This window comes from Alternaria conjuncta, assembly GCF_024043145.1.
Source record: "Alternaria conjuncta strain BMP 0040 chromosome Unknown scaffold_28, whole genome shotgun sequence".
Lineage (NCBI taxonomy): Eukaryota > Fungi > Ascomycota > Dothideomycetes > Pleosporales > Pleosporaceae > Alternaria > Alternaria conjuncta.
This window is the reverse complement of record NW_026250117.1, coordinates 236,728-263,485: the sequence shown is the minus strand read 5'-3', so window position 1 is coordinate 263,485 and position 26,758 is coordinate 236,728. Positions and strand designations below refer to the sequence as shown.

At 51.2% G+C, this 26,758-nt stretch overlaps 9 protein-coding genes across 9 annotated transcripts; 3 read left to right on the top strand and 6 right to left on the bottom strand.

Annotated features, from left to right (window-relative positions):
* Positions 1–1,899: 1,899 nt before the first annotated feature.
* On the bottom strand, positions 1,900–7,352 carry J4E85_011003 (Type I Iterative PKS; the record flags this gene model as incomplete). The annotated part of the gene is made up of 2 exons (XM_051475206.1): positions 1,900–6,833; positions 6,908–7,352. The coding sequence occupies 2 exons, from the start codon at positions 7,350–7,352 to the stop codon at positions 1,900–1,902; spliced, it is 5,379 nt and encodes a 1,792-aa protein (XP_051321070.1).
* Positions 7,353–8,876: 1,524 nt separating this feature from the next.
* On the top strand, positions 8,877–11,035 carry J4E85_011002 (uncharacterized protein; the record flags this gene model as incomplete). The annotated part of the gene is made up of 4 exons (XM_051475205.1): positions 8,877–9,346; positions 9,485–10,361; positions 10,425–10,917; positions 10,983–11,035. The coding sequence occupies 4 exons, from the start codon at positions 8,877–8,879 to the stop codon at positions 11,033–11,035; spliced, it is 1,893 nt and encodes a 630-aa protein (XP_051321069.1).
* Positions 11,036–11,449: 414 nt separating this feature from the next.
* On the bottom strand, positions 11,450–13,512 carry J4E85_011001 (uncharacterized protein; the record flags this gene model as incomplete). The annotated part of the gene is made up of 3 exons (XM_051475204.1): positions 11,450–12,140; positions 12,197–12,391; positions 12,443–13,512. 3 exons carry the CDS (start codon positions 13,510–13,512, stop codon positions 11,450–11,452), a joined length of 1,956 nt encoding a protein of 651 aa, XP_051321068.1.
* An 897-nt stretch (positions 13,513–14,409) lies between these two features.
* Positions 14,410–16,077, bottom strand: J4E85_011000 (uncharacterized protein; the record flags this gene model as incomplete). Its single annotated transcript, XM_051475203.1, has 2 exons — positions 14,410–15,154; positions 15,209–16,077. 2 exons carry the CDS (start codon positions 16,075–16,077, stop codon positions 14,410–14,412), a joined length of 1,614 nt encoding a protein of 537 aa, XP_051321067.1.
* Positions 16,078–16,509: 432 nt separating this feature from the next.
* On the bottom strand, positions 16,510–18,244 carry J4E85_010999 (uncharacterized protein; the record flags this gene model as incomplete). The annotated part of the gene is made up of 3 exons (XM_051475202.1): positions 16,510–17,081; positions 17,135–17,563; positions 17,611–18,244. 3 exons carry the CDS (start codon positions 18,242–18,244, stop codon positions 16,510–16,512), a joined length of 1,635 nt encoding a protein of 544 aa, XP_051321066.1.
* Positions 18,245–19,869: 1,625 nt separating this feature from the next.
* J4E85_010998 (uncharacterized protein) lies at positions 19,870–22,083 on the bottom strand (the record flags this gene model as incomplete). The annotated part of the gene is made up of 5 exons (XM_051475201.1): positions 19,870–20,480; positions 20,541–21,500; positions 21,559–21,669; positions 21,718–21,895; positions 21,943–22,083. 5 exons carry the CDS (start codon positions 22,081–22,083, stop codon positions 19,870–19,872), a joined length of 2,001 nt encoding a protein of 666 aa, XP_051321065.1.
* Positions 22,084–23,030: 947 nt separating this feature from the next.
* On the bottom strand, positions 23,031–23,578 carry HH3V_1 (histone H3-like centromeric protein hH3v; the record flags this gene model as incomplete). The annotated part of the gene is made up of 3 exons (XM_051475200.1): positions 23,031–23,246; positions 23,300–23,430; positions 23,485–23,578. The coding sequence occupies 3 exons, from the start codon at positions 23,576–23,578 to the stop codon at positions 23,031–23,033; spliced, it is 441 nt and encodes a 146-aa protein (XP_051321064.1).
* A 557-nt stretch (positions 23,579–24,135) lies between these two features.
* Positions 24,136–25,003, top strand: J4E85_010996 (uncharacterized protein; the record flags this gene model as incomplete). Its single annotated transcript, XM_051475199.1, has 3 exons — positions 24,136–24,336; positions 24,389–24,770; positions 24,819–25,003. The coding sequence occupies 3 exons, from the start codon at positions 24,136–24,138 to the stop codon at positions 25,001–25,003; spliced, it is 768 nt and encodes a 255-aa protein (XP_051321063.1).
* A 509-nt stretch (positions 25,004–25,512) lies between these two features.
* J4E85_010995 (uncharacterized protein) lies at positions 25,513–26,505 on the top strand (the record flags this gene model as incomplete). The annotated part of the gene is made up of 1 exon (XM_051475198.1): positions 25,513–26,505. One exon carries the CDS (start codon positions 25,513–25,515, stop codon positions 26,503–26,505), a length of 993 nt encoding a protein of 330 aa, XP_051321062.1.
* Positions 26,506–26,758: the final 253 nt, after the last annotated feature.

The following is a 26,758-nucleotide window of genomic DNA, read 5'->3' as shown; positions in this document are numbered from 1 at the left end:
ATAAAGTTAATTTTTAAACTATTAGATCTTATTTAAATAAGTAAGAACTTACTACTATTAGTATTAAGTATAATAAAATACTTAGTTAAGCTACAATATACTACTATACTTTAAATTCTTAAGCTTAAACTCTACTAAAGTATACTAATTATAGTAGATTTAATAAAGTTAATTTTAGTAGAGTAAATTAATACTTTTACTACTCTAGAAAGTATATTAAAGTTAGAGAGTAGTTATAATTATCTAATTATAAATATATAATTACTTAGCTCTTAGGTATATAGCTAGAGATTTTATTCTAACTTTCTTTTATAGTAGAAAAATTATAATATACTTATTTATCTCTAATTATTAATTATCTCTAGCTCTAATAAATAACTATTTTATAAATACTAATATCTACTTATACTATAGTAGAGAGAATTATAATATAATTATATATTCTTAATAGCTTATAACTAACTAAGCTATAGATTATAAAGTAATAAAATACTAGAATCTTAGCTTATATAATTCTTAGTCTTATTCTTATTTTTATTCTATAGCTTATAGTAAATTAGAGATTTAAAAACTTATTAAAAATATAAATAGTAGCTTAAATCTAATACTAAAGCTATACTAGTATACTAAATAAGCTCTTAACTATGTTACTACTCTTTTATAAGTTTTTTTAGTATTTATAAGTTTTTTTAAAGCTAATTTTATTACTTATTATATAATTATACTTACTAAAGCTTAATTAAGTTTTTTATTATTACTATATTTATTACTTTTCTCTTAAATATATTACTTTATAAGTTTTTTAAAAGTTATTATATTAGAAGCTATTATAGAAACTACTATAAACTACTTTATTCTAGCTATACTAAAGACTATTATAAGTACTTTATAGCGCTACGTTACTAGTATAAAGCTATATACTAGACTTATTAAAATTTTTATTATTTTTATTTTTATTATTTTTATTATCTTTATAATATATAAATAGAGTGTAAAGTCTTCTATTATTATTTCTTCTAGTTCTACTTTTTAGAAGCTTATTAGTAAAATATATAAGCTTTTTATTAAATATAATATTAATTTCTTATCTATAATAAAATAGTAATACTACTTTTTTATAAAATATACTAGTACTAACTTTATTACTTATACTATCTTTCTTTATAACTTAGTATACGTAGTAAAGCTTATAGTAATATTATTACTATTTTTAACTATTAAAAAAGCTATATATTAGTAATATAAGGCTTTAGCTAATATACTTTATAAAAGTTCTAAAATATAAAATAAAAAGAATATAGTATTTATAGCTTATCTTTTATAAAAAAATACTATTTATTAGATAGTAGCTATAATAGACTACTTTAAGTTCTATTAAGACTTAAAGAAGTAGTTATCTTTATTAGCTACTTAGTATCTTAAGTTATATTATATTAATAGCTAAAGATTAAATATAGTAAGATATTAATATACTAATATAAGTATTACTTAATATCTAAAAGTTTCTCTTCTTAGTAAGACTTTAAAAGTAATATATTATTAGTTTGTATAAAAGCCTTAGTACTAATAGTAATATATACTAAATATATTAAAATATTAAAATCTTCTAGTAGTTTTAGAATAATATTAAATGCTAGATATTTTTTAATATCTTTTTACTAAATAGAGTCTATAAAATTAGGTATAAGGTACTAGCTTATCTCTATTTAGAATTATATAAGATTTTATATTATTACTCTAGATAGATATCTTTTTATATTATAATTTAAGACTTATGTTTTTTATACTAGCTTTAGTTTTTATCTAGGTGTTGTAGTTTGCTAAAAGGTATATATCTACCTCAAACGTTATATTAAGCTTATTGTGTAACTAGCGCGGCACGACGCAGATGTGTTTTTTCTACACCATTACCTTCTCTGCGAACCAACTAGCAAGATGGCCAACAGTTGGATGACTCCAGAACAGAGTGGGCGGCACCTTGACTTTCAAGACGCTCTGTAATCGATGACGCAGCGTCGCTGTTATAACGCTATCGACGCCCAGATCCGCTATGGCGGCGCGCGGGTCCACCTCCTCAGCACTCTCTAACATCAGTACCCCAGCGACGACATCTCTGATCTTCTGTTCCAACCATATCCTCAGATCAAGGCCGTTTGTAGGCATCCCGCCTCCAGCTGCGGTGTCGGCATCGATGTCACCCTCTACAGTACCTGGTGAGAGCGCCTTTGTTCTTATTGCGATGTCGTCCAAAATGTCCGCGGGCAACGGCTCACCTTCAGGAAAGGGTAGAGTCCGCAGCACAGCACCATGAGCTAGGTCGTACTTACCAAGATGCTCCCAAGCGCGGAATGCCTCCTCCGGCGTGATGTCGGTGATGCCTTTGCTGTGCAGCTCAGCGTTGATAGACTCAGTACTCGCTGCCATGCCCAGGCCACGCCAACTAGTCCACTGAAAGGCTACGGTATTGTCTCCAAGCGCGCGCCTATAGGTGGCCAGGCAGTCCAGGAAGGCGTTCCCGCTGGCATAACTGCCTTGGCCCGGGAAGCCGAAGAGCTGGCCGCACGAACTAAAGAGGACAAGCCAGTCGAGCGTTCGCGGTGGAAAAGCGGTGTGCAATGCCAGCGCGCCAGCAATCTTGGGCTGTAGCACGCGCGAGAAGGCCTCGGGTGAGGCATTCAGAACGAGCTGGTCTTCGAGCGTGCCCGCCGCGTGGACTACACCCAGCACCGGTGGTAGTTGTAGTCTGTCCAATTCGGTCTGCAGCACTGCCGCTGCGTCTGCTGCACCAATGTCGACCGCGAGTGTGTATACCGTTGCTCCGCAAGCCTCGAGTTCCAGAAGCTTGTCGACAGCAGGCTTGAGGCTGCTGGATGAGGATGTCTCAAGCTTGTCCCAATCACACCTCGCAGGCAGTTTTCGTCGAGATATCAGCACCAATCGCCGCGCCCCCTTCTCCACGAGCCAGCCCGCCACCTCGAGCCCGAGCGAACCCAGTCCGCCCGTCACTAGATATGTTCCTGCTGGCTTAGGCATCAAAGAGGGAGGTGGAGAGGATGAAGAAGACCGAGATGCGGAGGTATCATACAATCTCTCACGTGGCAGCGGTTGCAGACGAGCAACTCGGGGGAGACCGTCTTCCATACAAACAACGTCTTGATCATGGACGTACGTCATTGCGAGCATAGGAAAGGTCTCCTCGTCGCTAAGATCCTCGACATCTATTAATGCTCCCCATTGGTCAGGGTGCTCAGATGCAATGATACGGGCGAGCCCGTGGAGCGGAGCATGAGACAATGCCGTGGGTGTTCCGGCAGTTGACACTCCTGTGGTAATGGCGAAGACTTTGCTTCCGCTCCCGCTTCCGCTTCCGGATGTGGACATGCTGCTAACGGCATGCTTTGTCAAGAGCAGTAGCTCCGAGAGGAACGTCTCGGCTTTGGATGGCACGTCAGTGATAACCGATACGGGGCCCGGACAGTATATGATTGCCGTATTGGGGACCAGTGCTTTAGCGACCACTTCTGCTGCCGACTTCACGCGGGTGGTAGTCACGTTTCTGGCTTTACGCTCTTTTTGCAGCTGTTCGAAGCGCCAGTCAAGTGTAGCCGGGTCTTCTGATACGAGGATGAAGCTTTCCCATGAAGCTGCCTCGCGCGAGAATGGTGCAGGCACCCAGGCGATGGTGTGGACGAGGCTCTCGACACCACCGCTGACGCCTGGGGTGCCCTCAATTTCGGAGAAGCGCATCGATCCAAATTTGGCCAACACTCTTCCCTCTTCATTGCACACGTTGACATGAACTGCAGGTGCTCCACGTTCGCCGGCTTCCTCTACGTAGAGATAGCAGGTCTTGGGCGGCGACACTCCGTACTGTGTGAAGAACTGGACCGTCTCAATCTGTGCTGGCATCCGCAATTTTGGGTTATCAAAGAAGATGGTAGACCCCACAGATGTTGCAGCGTCGAGAAGAGGGGCCCATGAAGAGCCATGCCAGGGCAGCTTGGCGCCGTCCGCGACATCTGGCGCAACATCGACGCGAGCAAGCATTTCCTTGAGGTCGCCAAAGTGCTCTGTGACAGCCCAAGGGAATCCCATGGCTGAAACGCCGACCTTGTCCAAGTAGTCGATGGAGAAGTTGGAGGGCAGAACAGTACCAATTCGCCGCTTGACAGCTTCGATATCCACGTAAGGCGTCACACTGTTATCCAATTGAGATACACTCCAACGGCCGACAGTATGGGTAACCCAAGACTGGTCTTTGGGGGCACTGCTTTGATGCAACCGTGAGGTAATCTTGATGCTGTCATCCAGCAATACTACCTGGACGTCTCGTACATCGCTAATGACGATTGGGACGCGCAGGTCAATGTTGGACAAAGTAGAAGCCCCTGTGGCGTGATAGAACGTGTTGATCAGCACGGCAGCGGGTACTATCTCAGTCCCATGGAGTGGATGATCACCTGGGAATGGCTTGGTGTCATTACCCAATCTGGTGGTATACAAAGTCGTTCTGGTTGCAGTGCCGGAAACGGGGGTTAACTGGCCTAGCAGAGTGTGCTTGTCAACGTCATGCGTGAAGCTGTCCAAGCCCAGCGAGCTGCCACTATGCACCTTTCTCCAGATTGGCTTGTGCACCCAATGCGTTCCAGGCACTCCCGGTGCCCATCGACGGCCAAGAGACCTGTCGAAGTCAATGGTCGCGGCCTTTGTGTACAACGTGCCGATAGCTTGCGCCACACACATCTCCGGAGACTTGCGGCGGCGAACGGTTGGAATAACTGCGAACTCTTCGTCTTCAATTCCATCATCTAGGATGGTTTCGTTGATCGAATGGGACACGATTGGATGACTGGACACCTCGAGGAACAGTCGGAATCCGTCTGAAGTAGATGCCTTGACGGCGGACGTGAGTAGAACAGGGCTGATCATATTTTGAACCCAATATTCGGCGTCTCTTGGGCTGTCTGAGCGTGGGTCAGGGTCGGAGGTCGAGTAGAGAGGGATCGTTGCTGGCCGAGGCTGAATGTCCTTCGCTAATATATCCCTCACTGGTTGCGCCAGCTGACTCAGCATTGCTCCAGAATGGAATGCGATGTCGGTGGCCACCCTAATTGCCTCGATGCCTCGTTCTTTGACTTTCTCAACATACATCTCCACGGCTTTGACCCTTCCGCTGATGACGCAAGCTGAGGGCGACGAATGGATTGCTGCAACAACATCTTGCTCGTTGTATAGCTCGCCCTTGACTTGTTCAAAGGGCAGATGTACAAGGAACATAGCTCCAAGACCTTTGACTTTGGCATACTGCTCAGCTCTTCTAGTGACGACCATGGTACCTTCTTCTGGGGTAAGGCAGCCTGCTGTCACCGAAGCGGCAATTTCCCCCACGGAATGCCCAATGATAGCACCAGGACTGACTCCTTCTGACCTAAGCAAAGCAGCAAGTCCGATTTGGAAGACATATGTCAGAATTTGCACCCGATCGGACTCGTCGTAGTCGCTGCCACTCTTTCGGAACGCCTCGATAGGGGAGAACCCAGCCTCTGCTTGCACGATGCGGTCTAAGGGCTCAACAGCGTCGAGGAAAACGGGATTGGCAACCAGATGCTTCGCCATTTCGTTCCATTGAGCGCCATGACCGGAGAAAACCCAGACCACCTCTTTTCTGGTATTCGTCGCAAGCGCATTGCCCTGGGAAACCCACTCGCCGTTGTTACCACCTTCGGCAAACACTTTGAGCATTTCTGCTGCCTGCTCTACACTGGCAACAGCAAATGCTGCTCGGTACTCATGATGAGCGCGGCGGAGAGCAAGGGTGTTCGCAATTGACCTCAGATCTTCTCCCTTCCCTGGACCCATCAACCACCTCGCCAGCAAACCCGCTTGTCCAGCAAGTCGTTTTCGTTGTGGGGCCGAGACCGCAAGCGTGACTGGCACGTGAGCACCTTCGCTGTTTTCTTGGTTGATCGTAGCAAGGCGAAATGAAGACTGCTCAATGATGGCGTGAGCAACGGTGCCCCCATATCCATATGAACATATAGCCGCCCGACGTGGATGCGCCTCCACCTCCAGCCAGTCGGAAACCTCTTGCACGACTTGTGTACCCGAGTTCTCCCAGTCAACCTTGGAGTTGAGCTTGGTGAGGATGGCCTGCGGTGGAAATTGCGCCTTGTTCAGTGCCAGAACAGCCTTGATGAACCCTATTGCTCCCGCACCTGCTTCGAGGTGGCCGACATTTGGCTTCACTGATCCTACGTTCACCGGCGCCGATCTGGATGCACCGTAAACCGCCGATATTGCGCTGACCTCGGTCGGATCTCCCAAAGGCGTCGATGTCGCATGAGCCTCAACGTACTCTACAGTCGCGGGGTCGATGTCTGCTTGTTTAAGGGCTTGTCGGGCAACGAGTTCCTGTGCTTTCGCGTTCGGGGCCATAATACCGTTCGTCTTGCCGTCCTGAGCGACTGCAGAACCCTTAAGAAGAGCAATGACGTTATCTCCATCTCTTATCGCATCCCGAAAGCGCTTTAACATAACAACTGCGGCACCTTCCCCCCTTCCATAACCATGTGCATTGTCATCGAAGGACAGGCACGAGCCATCGGGCGATATAGCACCAGCTTTATCTAATACCCGCGTCAACCCAGGCCCGCAGATTGCATTTACGCCACCAGTGATAGCTATTCTCGACTCGCCACATAAGATTGCCTGGCGTCCATGGTGAATCGCCACTAGTGAACTTGCGCATGCAGCATCAACCGCCGTGCTCGGGCCCATGAGGTTCAAGTGGTACGATATTCGATTCGGTATGCCGCAGTACGCGGTTCCGATACCTGTCCGGGAGATTAGAGCGGGAACATCCGAGCACACATTGTGTAAGTAAACCAATAGTCTTGAAAGAACTTACCCAACCAGGGCTCAATATTAGGCAGGTCTTCCAACAGCAACTTCCCATAATCATCAGAGTTCACACCCATAAACACGGCAGTGTCAGACCCGGAGAGGCTCTTAGGATCTATGCCTGCGGATTCCAGTGCCTCCCACGCTACTTCAAGAGAGATACGCTGCTGCGGGTCCATCTGCTCAGCCTCCTTAGGCGAGATCCCAAAGAAGCTCGGGTCGAAGTCCTCCAGGGCGTCCAGATAGTATCCACGGGATGTTGTGTTATCGAGCGCTTTGATGTTGCGGACGTCACGGTGGCGGTAGGGCTCCCATCGCATAGCTGGGATCTCGGACGAAGCGTCTCGTTTCGCCAGGATAGACTCCCATAGCTGTTCGGGGCTGTGGTTTCCACCGGCCACACGACAGGCCATGCCAATGACGGCTACGTCGTTACATTCGCCCTTGGACATGTCAATTTGCGATTCTTCATTTGTAAGTTTTAGCACTCACAAGTTCGCCGAGCTCTGCTTCCGTTACTGAGCTATGTACCTGCACTGGGCTAAACGAACTAGACGAGTATTGGTTTGAGTCGGGGGTTTCCATCGTAGCGTAGTACTGATGTTCAACAAGAGTTTCCGACGAAGAATAGCAGACTTGTCAACAGCTGATTTGAACCCTCCCTCTCAAATTGGAAGAGAAGGCCTAGACGAAGTAAATGATCCAAGTAGGGTACTGACGTGTCATGCGATCTTGAATGTTGACGAGTTGATGGCGTTGCGTGTTTATTCGAACCAAAATCCTCAGAGTGAATTATTGGTTGCACGGTTTGAAGGATAGTGACGTATGTGAGCTCCCAGTAGATCATATGGGTATCTTATTCGAAGTCGAACTTAACAGCGGACGATGATAATACGTATTGACTACAATAGTCGCTCGCGGACTTCCTAGACAACGGGGATTTCGGCATTCAGAGTTATCCGGGGTATTTGGGACGGGCCCCGGGAGATTCTCACGACAACGAGAGTTTCAGTATTTAAACTTTTCCGGGTCATTTCACGAGGAGCTTTCTTCCATAATTACAGCGCCGGATAGAGGTATACTATAGCTATTTCGAGTCTATTCGTCAGAAACCGAAACGGGCATAGAAGGGGTCTCGATAGACCTAGCTCGTGGCTCAGTCAGAAATTTTCTATTTGGGTAACATGGGGAGCATAATCCGCAGGTATTAAATGTCTTCAGTGGCGTTTCTCTTCTTGGAAATGCAATCGAAGTAGAAGTGTCGCAGCATCGAAGGCGCGAAGGATCAAGATGCCTGCTTTCTTGGCTGTACGCCGCACTCCGAATCTTCCCCACGATCCAACGATCGAATAACATTGCAGAGAAACCACTCCAGGCCCCCGGGATCTCTAAGAAGGGAATTGCGGGTGTCGGCATGCGAGATTGTCGCGGGGGATCAGGATCGTGGAGTTACCTGCCTGTTCTAGTGCGCGATCAATCGGAGATTGGAGTCTATGGCCTGACACAGTTTGGCAGACAAATCCTACGCATCCCGTTTGCCCTCATGCTCTCGACTTCACGGCATCCCGAGTTTGCGCCTCGGTATTCTTCCAACAAGTCATTCGGATCTTCGCGCGCAATCTCAGATGTCTCCATGTTGTCGTTCACTTTGGGTCAAGCATCGCTAATCGCAATTCCATACATGCAAGGGGCTTGCCGATTCGGACGATGATCAGGTTGCCGGTAGCCACAATGAGGCATCCCTAGGTATACATTCGGCCCGGTGAGGGGTGTCTTCGGCCACATCAGGGATCTATTCTGCCTGGCGATGCGATCCGAGCGAATAGTTCCGCGACAAGGCCGAATGGTACGCACGCCCCTAAATGATGCGATAGACTTTCTTAGATCCCCCAGGTCATGCCTGGTAACGATTCATTCTGCCACACTCTTTTGCGTAACACATTCGTTAAATTTGTTTTCTGTCATTCATTATTACCATGCATCTTCAAAAGCACTCGCTTCTTAGCGTACTTCTGACTGCCTCGCTCGGCGTTCCACACACCCATGCCGCGCCGATACTGGACTCACTCGTCAACCCTTTTCTGGACTCATTAGGTTCGATACTGAGTGGCAAAGGGCTAGTGCAAGGTTTACTTGGTTCCATCGAAGGTGCTATTGGCGTGGAGAAGACGTACGACTACGTTGTCGTGGGCGGTGGCACCGCCGGCAATGCGATCGGTGTGCGCCTCGCTGAAGCGGGCTACTCGGTCGCCATCATTGAGGCTGGGCTTTACTACCAAATCGGAAAGCCTGTTTTAGGCTCCACACCTGCCGGTGGCATCGTGGGAATCGGTGCCAATCCTCTGGACTCTGATCCTATTGTTGATTGGGTTTTGACTACGGAGCCTCAAGCGGGCGCGGACAACAGACGCGTGCACTATGCGCAGGGAAAATGCTTGGGTGGCTCGTAAGAACCTCCTATAACACTAGACATATTACATGACTAACGATGTCTTCCATGCAGTTCCGCACTCAACTTCCTAATCCACCACAGGTACGAATAGTCGTCTCTGCAAGCGAATGCGGTGTACTAACCCTTTTCCAGAGGTACTGAGGGCTCATACCAAACCTGGGCCGACGCTGTGGGCGACGACAGTTACACGTTTGCCAACTTTGAACCCTACTTCAAGAAGGCTGTCACCTTCACCAAGCCGAACGACGCCATACGTGGCGACAATGTGACTACGCAGTACGACGAGAGTGCCTTCCAAACGCCGGGAGGACCTATCCAGATCGGTTACTCCAACTATGTCTCCCCATTCTCGACCTGGATGGAGAAGGCTCTCCACGCAGTCGGCCTGAAAAGGACCAGTGAATTCGATAGCGGCAAACTCATGGGAACACACTACACCCAAACTTTCATCGACGCGAAGGAGCAGACCCGCAGTGCATCGGACGAGTACATCAAAACAGCGCTCGACAACGACAAGCTCGCTGTGTACGCAAACACCCAGGCTCAGAAGATCCTCTTTGATGGCAACAAGACTGCGACCGGCGTAAGGGTCCAGTCCACGGCCATTACCTACGACATTCATGCTTCCAAGGAGGTCATCGTTTCCGCAGGCGCTTTCCACAGCCCCCAGTTACTCATGGTATCGGGTGTAGGTCCAAAGGAGACTTTGGAGAATTTCAACATCGATGTGGTTGCCGATCGCCCTGGCGTAGGCCAGAACATGTGGGATCACATTATGTTTGGACCAGCTTACGAAGTCAGCTTCAACACGCTGGACAACACCCTCCACAACCCCGTCGCACTTGCCGATGCTCTGGCCGACTACACCCTCAAAGGCGAAGGCGTACTTTCTTCCAACGTAGTCGAGTTCCTCGGCTGGGAAAAGCTGCCCCAAGAGTTCCGCCAAAATTTTTCTCAATCCACCGTCGATGCCTTGAACCAATTTACCGATGACTGGCCAGAAGCTGAGGTAAGTCCCTTAGTTTTTGATGATGACAATGCAGGATACACGCTAATCACAAACTTTGAACAGCTTATCAGCGGAAACGGCTACATCGGCGACTTCTCCCTCCCTGTCCTCCAGCAACCCCTAGATGGCAAGCAGTACGCCACGATCCTCGGAGGCATCGTAGCACCCACGTCCCGCGGCAACGTTACCCTGCAATCGGCATCCATGAGCAGCTCACCTCTGATCAACCCCAACTGGCTCACCTCGCCTGCGGACCAAGAACTCGCCGTCGCGCTCTACCGTCGCATGCGCCAGATCTGGAACTCGGAAACCATGCAGCAAGTTGTGATTGGTGACGAATACTGGCCAGGCAAGGAGAAGGACAGCGACGAGGAGATCTTGGCTGTAGTGAGAGACAGTTTGATGACTATCTGGCATGCGTCTTGCACGTGTAAGATGGGAAAGAAGGATGATAACATGGCGGTGGTGGACACCGAAGCTAAGGTCTATGGCGTCAAGGGCTTGAGGGTTGTAGATGCGAGTGCATTGCCTATCCTGCCGCCGGGTCACCCCACCAGTACAATTTGCAAGTTTTCCATGCGAGCTCCAGTGTTGTGTGGACGTCTGCTAACATTCGCGTAGATGCGCTCGCGGAGAAGATTGCCGCTGGTATTGTGGAGGCCAATCGGCGATAAGAGCCACAGGACAGTGAGAGATTTGTCGTGAAATGAAGCGAAAGAGAATTAGATCGAAGACCTTTTACTACGCGTTGGAAAATGACTGAGGTTGGAGCCTCGAGTAGGATGTCGACTTTGAGAGCGCTTGTTACTTTCTGTTCCCTTTCTTGATGTGTATATTTAATGTAGCGAAGCAATCCATGAGTCAACCGTGCGACAGCTTAACTCACAATGAAGAGTGCATGAATGGAACCAAAATACCGAAAAGTGAACCCCAAAACATATCAGGCGTTCTCGTCGCAAACTCGTAATGTGCTCATGTACTCGGCCTGAGGACGTCGGATCCCACAAGCAAGAAGTGGTCCACGTAACAAAAGAAAGAAGCAAGACGAAGAAATCGGCATATAGGTCCTTGCCCTTCTCAATGCATCCCTACACAGCGAGCTTGATCGTCTTGCCCACACTAGGTGTGCCGTTGGCGTCGATCGCGAACAAAAGCCAGTATCCAGGCAACGCGACTCCTGGGTCGCCCGGGATAGCCACCGTATAGCTCGTACCGCTACCCGACATCGTTAATGCGATCCTTCTTTGATCGGTGTTGACGGTATGAGTGGCGGTGCCAAACCTCACCAGCGAGAACTTGGTAACAGCCGCAGTCGTGGTGATGCTCAAATTCGCGCCGAGTCTGGCAGTAGTGGCTACAGTGCTTATGACAGGACGTGCGCGTCTTGTACCGTCAGCGTTCAGAAGGTAGGGTGGTACAAAGATCTCGGCGTCGAAGTGATTGTTGGCACCGCAAGAACCGCACAAGCCGCCACCGCCGACGAAGACGGTCGCATCCGGCATGAGGATTGCTACGGAGTGGTATGTCCTGGGAATTTGCATGGGGTTCAACTGTGTCCATCTTCCAGTAGTGGGGTCCCACAGCTCCGGAGTCAGCTGCGCCGTATCGTCGTTGAACGGGTGCAGACGCGATTGTCCACCAGCAACGAAAACTGTTCCGTCGGGAAGCGCGACACCATTCGCGAAACCACGCGGATAGGCCATAGACTGGGTTTTGGCGACGGTTGGGTTTGTCTTTGGTGCACCTATCGTGACGACATAGGCACTTGTGCGCCCGTCACTAAGAGACAACGAAGTCAGCGTCGCTGCGTGAGTGATGCGAAAGGCGGTTCATACCTGTTTTCGTAGTTTGCAGCACCTCCTGCAGTGAGTATCTTTCCGGCTGTGGCGTCGAACATTACTGCATTGCCACACATGGCATCCCCGTCATCCAAGCGGTTACCAGCACCCGTGGTACTTCCAGATCCGACAGTATCGTACCAGTTCATGGCGATCGAAGGACCAGCTTGGAAGACCGTCTGGTTCTTCCATCTGTATTCGGTCAGCAACAAGTTAGAGATGATGATTGGGCGCTGGACTTACCCAAAGAGCCAAGCATGGTTATCCGAACGATATACGCCCGCAGTATCAGCTGTAAGCATAGGGCTGACGAGCGCATTCTGTACCAGAGCCCAAGTATTTGCAGTAGCGCTATAGATCTCTCCGTTCTTGCCACCCCTGTTGCCGCTCCATGATCCGCCGATATTGAAGATGCGCCCGTCGGAGCAAGTAGCGGTAGATTGGTACCCCCGAGCAATCCTCATGTCACTTCCTGGGGTCCAGGCGTCACTAGAAGGGTCATAGATGCTGGTCTTTGCAGCGTCGCTGCCCCCCGAAACGATAACACGGCCGTCGAAACCCAGGGAGATACCTGGGCAGAACATGTCGTGCTGTGTATTGGAGACCTGAAGCTGACTCGACTCGCCCGTAGCAGGATCATAAATGCCTGTTTGAGTGAAGCCTCTGGATCCGCCGAAGTTGTCCTTCGCGAAGGCCGACCACATCAGAACTTTTCCGTTCGGGAGCAATGAGACAGCTGCTGGTACAAGCGGGAAATCCACAGTCTTTTCCCATAAGCCTTTGCCTGCCGCTGGCGGAGCATATGCTGTATCCTGGAAGATGTTGATCTCAGCGATGGTGGTCCATTGGTTGACGGCGCTTTGAGCTTCTGAGGTAGCTGTGATCCTAACGTATCGTGCCGGTTTCGCGACGAAGGAAGTCTTCTTGGTCGTCGCATCGTTGTTGTATGTGCCGACAGCGACGACCTTCCAGCTCGAGTTGTCGGTACTAATCTCGATCCTGTGTCCTCCAATCCTGCCATTGGCGTTGTCGCTTGGGCGTGGCTGGAGACTGACGGCGTTGATGTTATAGGATGCTTTCATGTCCACGATGATCCAGTTTGGTAGAGTGTCGGCCGGCGCCGGATCATATTTTGAGTGCCAGAACGATGTCGCATTTCCATCGAGCGCTTTAGAAGGCTCATTACCAGCTTGGAAACTGTCCGACGTTGCGGTCCATCCTGAACGGCTGATAGTGACAGAGGCAGAGTCGACGGAACCCGCTAGGATGAGTACGGCGATATAAATCGCTGATAGACTGGACCTGAAGCTCATGTCGAAGATTGAGAAGTGGAGGCAGCGGCTTTGTTGCTGATATGAGTCTCAATGCAAGGAAAGCTTCAAACTTATAGTTCTTTGATAAGGTTTTGGCGGCATGTCAGCTTACACGACGCTGACCTCTATTCCCATCGCCTCTCGACCATGATCATTCATCTCACACTCGCAAACGCCATGATGCCCGTCTAGCTTAGCTTACAATAGCACTGTCCAAGGTTGATGCGGAAGTCCAGCTCCGCGCACGCCCAAGAATAGACATGTGGAAGATATCGCCAATTTACGAGGCTGACGGACTTGACGCATCGCGCACACAGACTGATCTTCGCGTAGATAGTACCATTCATTGCTTGCACCTCAAGACGCTACCTCAGTGATGGGCTCGGATTTGCCCGCTCAAGACCGGTAGTCCGTGTTGGCTGCATGATATATTAGGCTGCATACTAGATGCGTGCTCAGAAGCCTGGAAAGGAACGCCACAGGATGTCACCGGGTACTCGGACATCGTATTGATCATGTGGATGATGATATCGCGAATTGTTACTGCCATGGGAAGAAGCAGGCGCAATGCCCAATATTTGCTGCATGCAGGACCATCTTGGCTAAGCGTTGATGGTGGGGCGGGATTCGGCTCGAATCGCTGACCGGGAACATGCATGAACGCCTCCAGCGAACATCTGGACCACTGCGCCCGTGCGCTAGTCGGGCATGGCGTACCCTCGCCTCGCCGGCTCAAATACTGAGGCTGTAGTCGTCCAGTCCGTCTGGTCCATTGAGAATCCATCGAGGAGGCTTTGCATGTAGTCTCTCTGCGTCCATTTTTGTGGACCGATAAGGGCATGCAAGCAGGCTGCCAGACCAAGTGACTGTTGATCGAGAAGGCTTCGCTTGTAGTCTCTATTCGTCCGATTCCTCGTCCGATTCCTCGTCGTAGTCTCCACTATCAGTCGTTTCCTCTTCACTGTCGGTCGATTTTCCCTGAACTCCCCGACGCAATATTAACATCGCTGACATATCGCTGTCGGTCTCCTCCTCGTTCATGTCTAATTGCTCGTAGCGCAAGTCTTTCAAATTGTACCAGTTTCCTTGGGTCTGACAGAAGACATACGTCTCAATTAGGAGATCAAACGACAGCACCACCCAGATCGGCTCTACGTCCTTCGTGAAGGACGATGCAGATGAGCCAACTTCGTCGCGACACGTCAATGTGATCTTCCACAAAGCCGAGGGCAGCTTGGCTTGAAAGCCTAAAGCCGGATCGTCTTGATATCCTGGGGGCTGGAAGCGCTCTACCTGTACCCAGTCTTCTATGTCTGATTGAGGGTACAAGATTTCCAACGTCTCGAGCTTTGGTGGCAAATCTCTCGGCTGGCAGCAGTGTTCCAGCCAACGATCCGTCTCCTCGTTGAAAAAGAACAACTGTGGAATGGTGAGATGCTTGAGGTTGGTGAAGTGTTTAAATGATCTCTTTTGGTTCGTCAACAATCCCAGCAGCCATTCTAAATCGGAGTCGTCATCAGTAATTTCATGCGTGATGGCAAGCCTTTCTAGACTGTCTCGCATGCTATCAAGTTGATCTATGAGATAGCCAGCATCAAGCTGGGTATCTCGATCGTCAGTGAGGTGGTAGCTGTCGTTGATACTGCGCGAGCGAATGTTAGCAGAGGCAGCGTATATGATGCACTAACAAACTCACAGCTGCATTTTGAGACTTCGTAGCCGGCTGCAGTCGAGAGCTTCGAAAAGGTCACTGAGTTGGATTTCCGCCTTCTCAACGAGGGGACGATCTGCAAATTGTATCGAGACACTCAAGGCTAGATCATCAAGGTTCTCGGCGCCCTGTAGACACCCACGACCGTTGAGACGCAGGATGGTACCAATGGAAATCGTTTTTAGATCGAGGCTTTTAAGATTCTCGTAGTGAATGCCGGACTTCAGTAAGTGTGTGTCGCTCGTGGTCAAATGTCGAAGCGTGCTCCAACCGTGAATAATGCTAGCAGGGGCGAACATTCCCCCGAAAAGCCCGGAGATGCACTCGCCTGAAGGTGGACCGCGAGCATGATCTTTCACCCAGACATCAAGGTGTGTGAGGTTGGGAAGCAGTACGAGCAGCAGTCCAGCAAATCCCGACTCTATCGAGTTTCGAATGGTCCGATGCCAAGGATGTGACGCAGGATACCCCATCTGTTCCAGCTTTGCCAAGCTTCGCACGCGTAAAGACGCGAGGTCGAAGTCCTGCACCTCGCAAAGCTTCGCGACATTCTTGCGAATTGTCCCAACGCGTAGGGTTCTGATTTTTGCCGCAAGGTCTGCGCGGTCCAGGAGAGTACGCAGCAGCTGCAGAAGGGAGCTCACCTTGGGGTGAGTCCCACATGACATGGACAGGTTTACTGTGGTGTAAAGGGCATCTTGGGCGACAGAGCGAAATCTGCGGGACGTGAGACTCAGGTCCTTGAGGGTCGTGGGTGCAGCTGCGTCGGGAAGATAAGAGGCGACGTGCAGCAGTAACTCTTCCGGCAGCTGGTAGATAGGCGGGTCATCGTGAGGCGTCATAATGGACCTCATGCTCAGAGTATTGGGCGGTAGCATAGCAGACTAAGGGATGTTGATGCTCTGCTTACTCTGTAGTGGATTGCGCGGTTTTCGATTTCGCGAATAAGCTCGCTCTCGGTTGACTGTACCAAAGACCCTGACGGTATCATCCGGTGCGTATCATCCGCCACTCGACGTTGAATTCCCTGGATTCCTCAGGACGGCGCGAGTCGGGTAAATGTCATTGATCAAAGCACTGTCGTATCTTGATGCTGAAATGCGGCGCTGACGTGCCGGATGGGTGACCGCGATGAACAAGAAATTGCGATCGCGGGATGGTGCGACACGATGACGTAATCACTTAGAGATAGCAGGCACACGCACAAAGCTGCGGAACTGCACGCTAAAGAAAGTTAACAACGCTTAATCTAAATTGAACACTACAACGTACATACGGCTCGAAACTCAGACTTTCTTCTGCGCCCTCTTCTCTCTCAACCACATCTTGAGCAGGAACAGCAAGCTCGTCACCACACCCATGCCGCTCAGTCCGACGCTAACGTACATGGCGCCGCGATAACCGTGCAGTTCATCCTCCGCCGTTCTTCCGCCATTGTTCACGTGAACCTCTACTGTCCCTGCGATGCCAACCCCGATACTGATACTGTAGTTCACGATCGTATTGACCAAACTCGCTGCCATGCCTTGGTGCTTCTTAGCGACAGCATTACTCATGATCAACGTGCCGGCAGGAAAGCTCATGTCCATGCCCCATGGGATGATGAGCGTGGTAACAAAGGTTTGCGCCCAGTAGATCTGGTTGACGGGGAGTGTAGCGACGAGAATGTTGCCTGTCAAAAACGCTAGCATGCTGATAAGCATGACCCATCCTGGGCCGATGCGCGAGATGACACGGCCAGTAGTGACCGCAGCGATGAAGCCGGAGATCACGACAGGACAGAGATGAGCCATTGTGAGAAGCGGGGACTCGCCACGCAGCTGCTGGAGCATTTGGATGAAGTAATAAACCCAAATACCTGCAACTGTGGTTAGTCATGCGCTCAAAGGTATCTGGAAAGGCGACTCTTACCGAAAGCGGCCCAGCCACAGGCTATGCAAGTCAACACGAACGAGACATCCGTGCTGAGAGCATCAAATGGTATGAGAGGCTTCTTGGCGACTTTAATCTCGATCCAAAAGAAAAGCGGAAAGAGAAGAAGGCCGACTATTAGCAGGACGTAGATGTAGGGGTGTCCCCATCCAAAACCAGGCGCTTGGTTCCAGGCGAAGTTGAACAGGATCATGGCGGTAATGCCCACACTTGCGCCGAGTAGGTCAAGCTCACGAACTCGTTCCCTGTGCGAGAGATTGCGAACTTCCGGATCGAGCGGTACTGAGGGGAGGATGAAGATCGACAAAATGGCAAGGCAGAACAGCGCAATACCGAACGTCCAGAATGCCCATGGCCACCACAAGAGCGCCCAGAGACCAGCGAACGCGCCGCCAGCTATACCACCACCTATATGACGTTAGACAATATCCACAAGACAATGGGCAAATACATACCGGGTGCGCATGCTCCAAATAGCGAGAACACCATATCCTTCCTCTTTCCCTCGTTGTACGTTGCGCCTAGTAGACCAAGCGCATTGGGCAGTAGTATTGCCGGTCCAATACCTCCCAGCACGCGCGAGAAGATGAAAAGCACCTGACCACCATTTCCCTCAATGTAGACGCTGCAACCGGCTACTATCATCCAGACGCCAAACCAGATATAGCCGATGATCAACATGTTCTTGTATCCGAAGAGATCTCCGCAACGGCCAGATAGCAGGATGAAGGTACCGACTGTCAACGAATAACCCGCTATCAGCCACGACAGGACACCGGGGTCGGTGATACCAAGATCGGATCCGATGATGTGCAGGATGTTGAGAGTGCCGAGCAGACCTGCTTGTGTGACAAACTGAGCAGAGCAGAGCAAGCCAACAAAGAAAGCTTCGCGGAGTGGAGACATGGTCTCTGCGATTGACTTCGTCTTTGCTAGTTCCAGGTCCTGCTGCTGCTTGGAAGCATGCGCAGAATGGGCAGAGTTGCGGCGGTCCATGTCTTCGTGGGAGTCGCTGTCGTCAAAGGCCTGGTCGGAGGTAGGCGAGAACTTCTCGCCTGTTGGCTCTAATGAGCCTCTTGGTTCCTCCATTTCGAGATGGTTCGACGGCGTGACCGAGAACGCGCCTGCTGGAGTGTGTCTTCTCGAGACTATCGTGAAACGCTCGTGCTATCGCGAAAGATCGTGAATGTAAACTTGTGCTGAATAGACTTCAATTTCTGCGCCTATGTCGTTTTGGCTGTGAGTTCCGAGATGGTACCGCGATGACGACAGTGCTCGTCGATTCTCAACGACGCGTCTCGAGGCGGAGGCAGGCGATGTCTGTGTAAAAATGACTACCGCGATTCGAAGAGCGTGTAGAAGTATGTGTGCAAAGGTGACCACAGCGCGATGCGCGTCCTAGTTTGGCGCCCATCGTGCCTGACATTTTTCTGAGCAATCTTCAACATTCTTTACGTGAGCGCGGAATTGCGTCTGTCAGGCAAAGAAAAGCGGGTCCGCCGAACTTCGACCGCTGTCAAAGTCAGGATCTGCTAACGCGCAAAGACGTTTTTCTTCGGAAAAAAGCGGGTTCGGATGCGCAACCAAAGATCTAGATTCAGCAGCGGATTTATGGGTGCTTGTGATGCTAAGTAAGCCACATCATAAGCATGTGTAACAAGAGCGCGGAAGACGGCCGTTTGGAGCTTGTTGCGAGGACGGCTAAAACATTCATCCGCAGGCGCACAACCTTGGAAGCACAATCCCATCGACCAGCCCGAACCAGGACCAGGCCGCCGTCTGAGTCAAAGGCGCACTCTCTCCATTCTATTCAGATGCATCGGTTTTGCCGCACGATGTCCACGCAAGACTATGCGACTATCTACCGCCTCTTATCCTCATAAACCCTAACTCCAAGAACCTTCCAGACAGCCCAACTGTGCCCCCCAACCCATAACGGCCCACCCCTCCAAAGCGGCAAAACATCGTCTCTCCCCCGTCTCCTCTTAACAACAGGCCCCTCCCACTCCCCCTGTTGGAACCTCTCGACATCATCCCTCCTAACAGTATGCGTCCTTGCACTCGCCGCCATTGTCCAAAACCCCACCACATGCCCCTGATCGATCTTATGTTTCAACCAGCCCTTGCCTTTATTCTCCTCGACGCTATTGTTGAGAAGAGATAGCAGCTCGGTGCAAGTATAGTCGGCTTTTCCCTTTGGTAGATCGACGGAGGCCAATTGTGTGCGGTGGGCTGACGCGGGAATCTTATCGACGACGATGGGGGACCAGAGGAAGGGGAAGGGCGCGTACATGAGCCGGAGAGATAGGCTCAGGAGGACTGCGACGGGGAAGTCTAGGCCGATTGATACGCCTGCGCGGAGGGCGGATCCGAAGGTAAGCCGGGGTGGAGATGTGGGCGTCGAGAAGAAGAGGAGATGTCGCTGGAACGCGGAGTACGTGGGACGAGACATGGTCATGGGTTCACGTCTGCTTGGAGAGCTTGCGACGCGTCGAGGTCGTTGAGAATGTGCATATCTGCGGGACAAAAGTATGGTTTCGCGTGTATAAGTCATGACGTCACGCGCATCCAATGCACCAGCGCACACCGTGATAATGTAGAATAGGTCGGTATATACGAATTGGTCGCCTGGAGCGCATGTTATCACTGCAGATATTGTATTATCGTGTACTCGTAACCGTGGGTTCATTCTGTCGCGACTATTGTGCTATTGATTATAGCATTACCACACTTCCTACAACCGCAGCAATAATTGCACTGCCCAAAACGCTTGCAGAGAGACCACCGGATGCAGCCGCGGTGTAAGTAGGCATGGGCATGCCCGTACCGGAAGGTGTACTTCCGTTGCTCGATGTGCCGTTACCAGCTAGATCTGGGAACAGATAGCTAGTGTTGGCATCAACAACGATCCAGTTTCGCACCAGGGCAGTTCCGTTCATGACCGACTCCCACTGCTCCGCTGTGCATTGACCGGGATCAAGAACGTAACATTGCGTGCCTTCATCGACAATTGGTTCGTTGGTGATGTTGTACACGTCACTTGGTCCTTCGCTGGCGTAGTCGGGGGTCTCGGTTGTAGAGATGTTGCCGGTGCTGATGTCGCGGTTGAAGAGAGCACGTGTAAAGATCTTGTACGCGGTTTCGGGCTGGTAGGCTGGTACCTCGTGACCAGCTTCGTACACTCGCGTAAAGGATAGATTGCCGTATTGACGCACTTGGCCACCGATGTAGGTATCGTTCACGACGACAGGCGCATATCCGGCATCCGCGAATGAAGTGGCGTTGTCGTAGGGGATAGCAAGCGAGAGCAGTTCACCACCGTACCCTAAACGTTGCAAAGTGTCAGTTCATGTCTCAAACGCAGCCTTCTTGGGGCAATACTGACAATTGCAGGCATAGTCTCGGTCACCATACACCAGTGTGACCTTGATACCCTCTTCGAGAAGATACGCTAGATCCTCCTTCCAACCTGGACGTGGATAATCGCCAATACCTCGGAATGCCCGCGACACGGCCGAGTTCGATTGAGTCCAGTTGAGAGGTACACCAAGTCCCTGCTGTACATGTGGCTGATTCAGCCAGCCTTGATACCATGGTGGTGGGAAAGCAGCTGCACCGGGGGCGGAGATGTCGTAGTAGTTGAGGTCGGTGTCGAAGTAAGGATCACGGATCGTTTCGGAACAGAATGTCTCTGCCGCCTCACATACTTCGTTGACGGTCTCGTTGTAGCCTTGGTTAGTAGGATCGTATATAAGGCTGATGTTGCGACATTCTTCAATTTGATCAAGACAGCCTCCCTCCTTGTATAGGTTGTCGAGCACTTCCTCATAGCGCGACTCATTCACAGCCTTGATACCGTATGTGTTGTTGTACTGCATCCTTGGGTAAGCCGGCCATTGGGCGTAACGATCAATGCAGCCGTTGATGATCAGTAGAGTGTCGAGGTGAAGAAGATGGGTCTGTCCAGCTTCGCTCCACGTCCCGTTCTCAATCTTCTCGTTCTGTTCCTTGAAGTAAGCTGCGAACGCTGGTCCATAACGACCTCCATAAGATTCAGTCGCAATAGAGATTCTGTCATCATTTGGCTTGTGCTCAGGAAATTCCTGGAACCAGACCTGGGCGAAGTTCCAGAGCGCTCGTGCAGAGTTCTCAGTACCACGTGTGGTGAGATTGGAGTTTTCGCTAGGGTAGGTGCCGACATAGAAGCTGTTGTTTTGAGGGGGAACAGGGCCGTTGCCGAAGTCTACAACCTCAAGATCGCCGGTGTCTAGATTAGTGGTGATGTTGACCAGGCTGTCATAGCTCATGCCAACCTGGACGGGCTGGTCGAGGTAAAGCATGTTGACTGTGTTCGTTAGCCGTGATACTTAATAGACCAACTGGTGCATTTGGGACTAGCTCACCCTCGTTGTTCCATGACCATTCGTTCAGGTAGGTGCTGTTGGAGTCGGCACCGATGAAACATGGTCCATTCTCACGCAGAAGTCCAACAAAGGAACTGGAGCCAGGTCCACCTGCTGGTGTCAGTTAATGTCGCAGTGAGTACTTTTCAAACGGCTTACCGTTCATCCAAATTGAGAGAGGCGCATTGGCAGGATCCTTCCTTGATTCAAAGAACCAAAAGTAGGTGTTAATCTCATATGTTTGGTTCTCAACACCAAGATCGGCTAGTGCTCCAGCTGGGAGATGAACATAGCCGGAGAAGCTTCGCACGCCTTCTGTGGTTTCACAGAGGTCGGTCTGGGCTCATTAGCAACTGGATCAAGCACTGTGTGGAGATGGCCTACCTCTTTGTATGAGATCGTGACACCATCGTCAAGTTGCGATTCAAGAACGGTCACGCCCTCTGGTGTCGGAGGAAACTGGGCAATGGTAAGCCCACTCAGAAGTCCAGCTGCTCCAAGAAGCGACAGCCTGAATGCAACCATGATCGCTGCGGTAGGAGGAGATCGAGCTCTTCAATCTGCTGCGGGCAGAGGCTATGGAAGAAACACAAGTGCCAACTTTATACGTAGTTCTTGACATTGGGGTACCTTGACTCGTCTGCCTGGCAACCATGTACAAGCCTGCAAGTGCCTGCATGTCAGACATTGAGCTTCCTGGTTGAGCTATAGCGCATGTATCGCCGCAGCGGCACCGACCTGAGGCACCCAGTTCATGACGTCGAATGGCATTCTAGCGACGTGATACGGGCGGGGACAATGCAGGGCCAAGGCTGCCAAGGAGGCTTTGCGTCACTTGTTTATTCGGTAATGTCTTAGTTGGTCGGCTACCGGTTGCGGAGGAGAGTTGGATCTTTGCTGCGAAGCGTATGTGGAAGGTGAAGAGGGTTGCCGGCGATAAGAAGCCAACGTTCCGGGTATGGCGGGGGAGCTTACCTCGGCGGTGTTCCGCGCTCTCCAGCTGGTCGAGCAGTTCGCACGCAGCGAAGACGATGATAGCCAAGGCATCGTCGACGTACAAGCAACTCAAGCAAGAAACGGCGGACGACTGCCAATGCCACTAACTATACTGGTAGTCAGCGTCTGATTGGAGTCGTTCCCAGATGATTCACGTCGTTCAGGTCAAAGTTGATAGACGGGAGACGTAAGATTTCTTTGCAATTCGATCATCCAAAATAATGATATACAGGGGATATGATTGTGACTCGGTAGCCGGTATGCTGCACGTATATGAACAATGATCAATAACAATCCTGAAGACGGGCCTCATGCGAGTAACCTCTGCGCCACGAAACGCCAATCGCAATTGTTTCCCAAAAGCAACCTCTCTGGTATGCGCACGAATCCCAGATCGCAACAATACGCCGCATTTCCTCCAAACTCGGTACCAACAAAAGTGAAGATTGGGTATCTGCCAAAACAATGGTGCCAACTCAAACCGGCGCACCCCAAGCTGCTCGCAGACGACGCGCGAGTTGGATATCCTTTTGCTGTATGGTGACGCGCTTGGCGTGGATGGCGCAGAGGTTGGCATCGTGGAAGAGGTTGACGAGGAAGGCTTCGGTGGCTTCTTGAAGAGCGACAATGGCTTGGCTCTGCCATCTATTGGGGCCGTCTTCAGTTGTGACTGTTTGCGCGATCTCGCGGACCTAGAGGTATATTAGCTGACTGTCGCGAGGGTGTCTGGATGAAGGGTCCTCACGAGGCGCTGGAATGGGAGCTTCAGGAGGAGCAGGTCGGTTGACTTTTGGTAGCGCTTGATCTCACGGAGCGCGACAGTGCCGGGCTTGTAGCGCTTCTTTGCGCGATCGGGAGCGGGTCCTGCTTGTCCAACTGCGCAATGGTCAGCTGGGATGCGCAGGCTTGACTATTCGGCGCACTACGTACGTCTCTTGCCCGACTCCTTCCTTCCTCCGACACTCGCTCGTCCACCTCGCGACGGTCGCGCCTTGTTCTTTCTGGTGGGAGATTTGGGAGACATTTTGGTTCTGGTGTGTAAGGATATCGCGCGATGTGTCGGGGTCCAGGTGGATCAATTGGGGCGTGGAAGGGCGACAAGGGAGGGATCACGGCGCGTGAACAGCGCGAAAAGTCGCGAAACTCAAGCGCGTCAAGATCAACAAGACGAACGGTCGGCGCGTCGTCGTCAGGAATATCGATGAGATGGCGTACGAGGGTCGCGGTAGTGAATGGGGCACGGGCGCATCGTCCTTCGCGATCTTGACCGTCTGCCGACGCGACTGGGACGAGGGGCTGGTGCTGTGGCTGGTTCGCGTTCACCCAGGGCAGGAGCTTGGACCCCGACACCCGGCGTGCGGAAGGTGCGATCGCGTGCTGTTAGTCCTAGCGCCTTGGCGGGCCATCGGACAAGTTACGTAGCCACATGGGCTCCATCGTTCACACGCTCGGAAAGCGGCTGCGTTTGCTGAGCGACACTTGGCCTCTCGCTGCTTACTTAGGTATTCGAGTGCAGGCGCTGCAACTTGCCTCTTCCCCTCATTCTTCATCCTGTGTTATCCCTAGAGCGCTCAACCCGCCATGGCGAATGTTCTGCAAGGCGGGGACGGCATGATGGGAGGGGCCGGAGGCTTTCCGCTCGAGCAGTGGTTCTACGAAATGCCCGTGTGCACGCGCTGGTGGATGACGGCGGCGCTGAGTGCCAGTGTGCTGGTGCAGTGCCATATCATCTCGCCCTTCCAGCTCTTCTACAGCGTGCGCACCGTCTTCTTCAAGAGCCAGGTACTACCACCACTACCACTGCGTCCATTCCAGCCCGTACTGACCTGCATAGTACTGGCGACTGCTCACCACCTTCTTCTACTTCGGCCCACTCAGCCTCGACCTCCTCTACCACATCTTCTTCCTCCAGCGATACGCGCGCCTGCTCGAGGAATCGTCCGGCCGCTCCACGGCACACTTCGCATGGCTCCTCACATTCGCTTCGACGCTGCTCCTCTGCATCGCGCCCATGTTCTCCATGGCTTTCCTCGGCTCGGCTCTGTCCAGCACCCTCATCTACATCTGGAGCAGGAAGAACCCGGACACCATGCTCAGCTTCCTTGGCCTGCTGGTCTTCAAGGCGCCCTACCTGCCTTGGGTGCTCTTGGCCTTTTCGCTCATCATGCATGGGACGGTGCCCAAGGATGAGATGTGCGGCATCGTGGTCGGCCACAGTACGTCTGCGCTCCCAGCTCTTGTTGACAACAACTAACCTTATCCAGTCTGGTACTATTTCAACGACATCTACCCGCCGCTGCACAACAACCACAGCCCTCTCGATCCTCCCACGTGGTGGCTCCGCCTGATCGAAGGGCCGCCTGTTCCGGCAGAAGAGACTGCCGAAGACGAGGCGCCAAACAATATGGACGCAGGCGGCGAGGACAATGCCGCAGAGGCGGAGCGATAGACGCAATCGTGACAATGTGCATTTACATCTGGCGTTTGGCGAAGACTCACGGATTTGAGATACCCTAGCTGTCTTCGGAGCATTGTTAGCTGCATTGGTTTTGTAGGTACATACATTAGACACCCACTCGTACAATGTGCTACCCTGCCCACGGGATCTTCAGATATTCATCTCCGGCTGTGTTTCTATGGTTATCCAATCAAGACGGACAACGTGCTCTCTGACAGAGGCTGAAGTTGAGGTCGGCTACCCAGCTCCTGCCTATCGTAGCGTAGCACCTTCCTTTCTGGGCTAGCATCCCCATGGACCTGCATATCATCGCTCACGCTCTACAGGGTCTCGATCAAGTATCGTGGCGACGAAACGGCCATGGCCGATACCGCCAGAACTATTGGTCGACATCGGTGCCGTTCCCAGCTGCTTATAACATCACATGTCCTCTACGTGAGCATCACAACAAGCCTCTCTCCTGCTTCACTTCGACCAGCCCGATAACTTTAACGTCCAAGATGGCACCCCCGAAGTCGCTTCTACCTCTCCTTGCGGCAGTACCCTATGCTTCCGCTTGGGGCTCCCTCGGTCACACCGCAGTGGCATACATGGCACAGAACCTCGTCTCCCACAAGACGGCCAAGTTTGCGCAGACCCTCTTGAACGACACCTCATCCGCATATCTCGCCAATGTGGCTACCTGGGCTGATAGCTTCCGCTCTGAGCCGGAGGGGAAGTTCAGTTCTGTTCTCCACTACATCGATGCGCTCGACAACCCGCCTGAGAGCTGCAATATCGACTTCGAGCGTGACTGTCCTGAGGAGGGTTGCATCGTTTCTGCCATCGCAAACTACTCTAGCCGCGCCTTCCAGAAGTCGGTTGGCATCGTCGAACAGCAAAGAGCCCTGAAATGGGTCATCCACTTCGTCGGCGATGTTCACCAGCCACTCCACGTGGAGAACATCGCCGTAGGTGGTAACCTCATCAACGTCACTTTCAATGGCGCGCGAACGAATCTGCACTCCATCTGGGACACAGCAATCCCGCAAAAGGCCTATGGCAACTTCTCCCAAGCCAATGCATTGGCTCTGGCCAACAACCTCACCGCCGAAGTGAAGCACGGCAAGTTCAAGAAGGAGAGCAAGACATGGCTCAAGGGATTGAAGGCGAAGGATGCAGTCAGCAGCTCCATGACTTGGGCGCGCGACGCCAACAAGTTCGTCTGCTCCACTGTCATTCCCAATGGCCCTGATGCAGTGTTTGCGCAAGAGCTTTCAGGAGTTTACTGGGATACTGCTATTCCTGTCGTTACGAAGCAACTCGCAAAGGCGGGATACAGACTTGCCGCGTGGCTGGATGCTCTCGTCGAACTCAACGAGAAGAAGGGTCATGGAAAGTGGGAACGGGAGACGAAGCGGGCGGTCACCCTGCAGCCGTGGCAGGAGGAAGCGAGACAGGCTCGACGCGAATTTGGGCCTGACTGCGGTTGCGGCGAGGATCATGCGCACTAGAGGACTATGTTAGATACTTCAGATGGACTTGTACAGTGGAAGGTTGTAGATTATGAAGAGTGGACGACGAGACGAGATGATGAGATGAAGAATACGAGATAAATCGGTTAGACAGTGAAAGCTCATACAAGAATAAAACTGAACAGGTCTAGAGCCTACATCGCCGCCAGGTCACCTATCTTGTGTGCTTCCATTTTGATGTAGGCTGTAGGCCTGTTCAGTTTTTTTTCTTGGTTGACATGGTGATTACCAC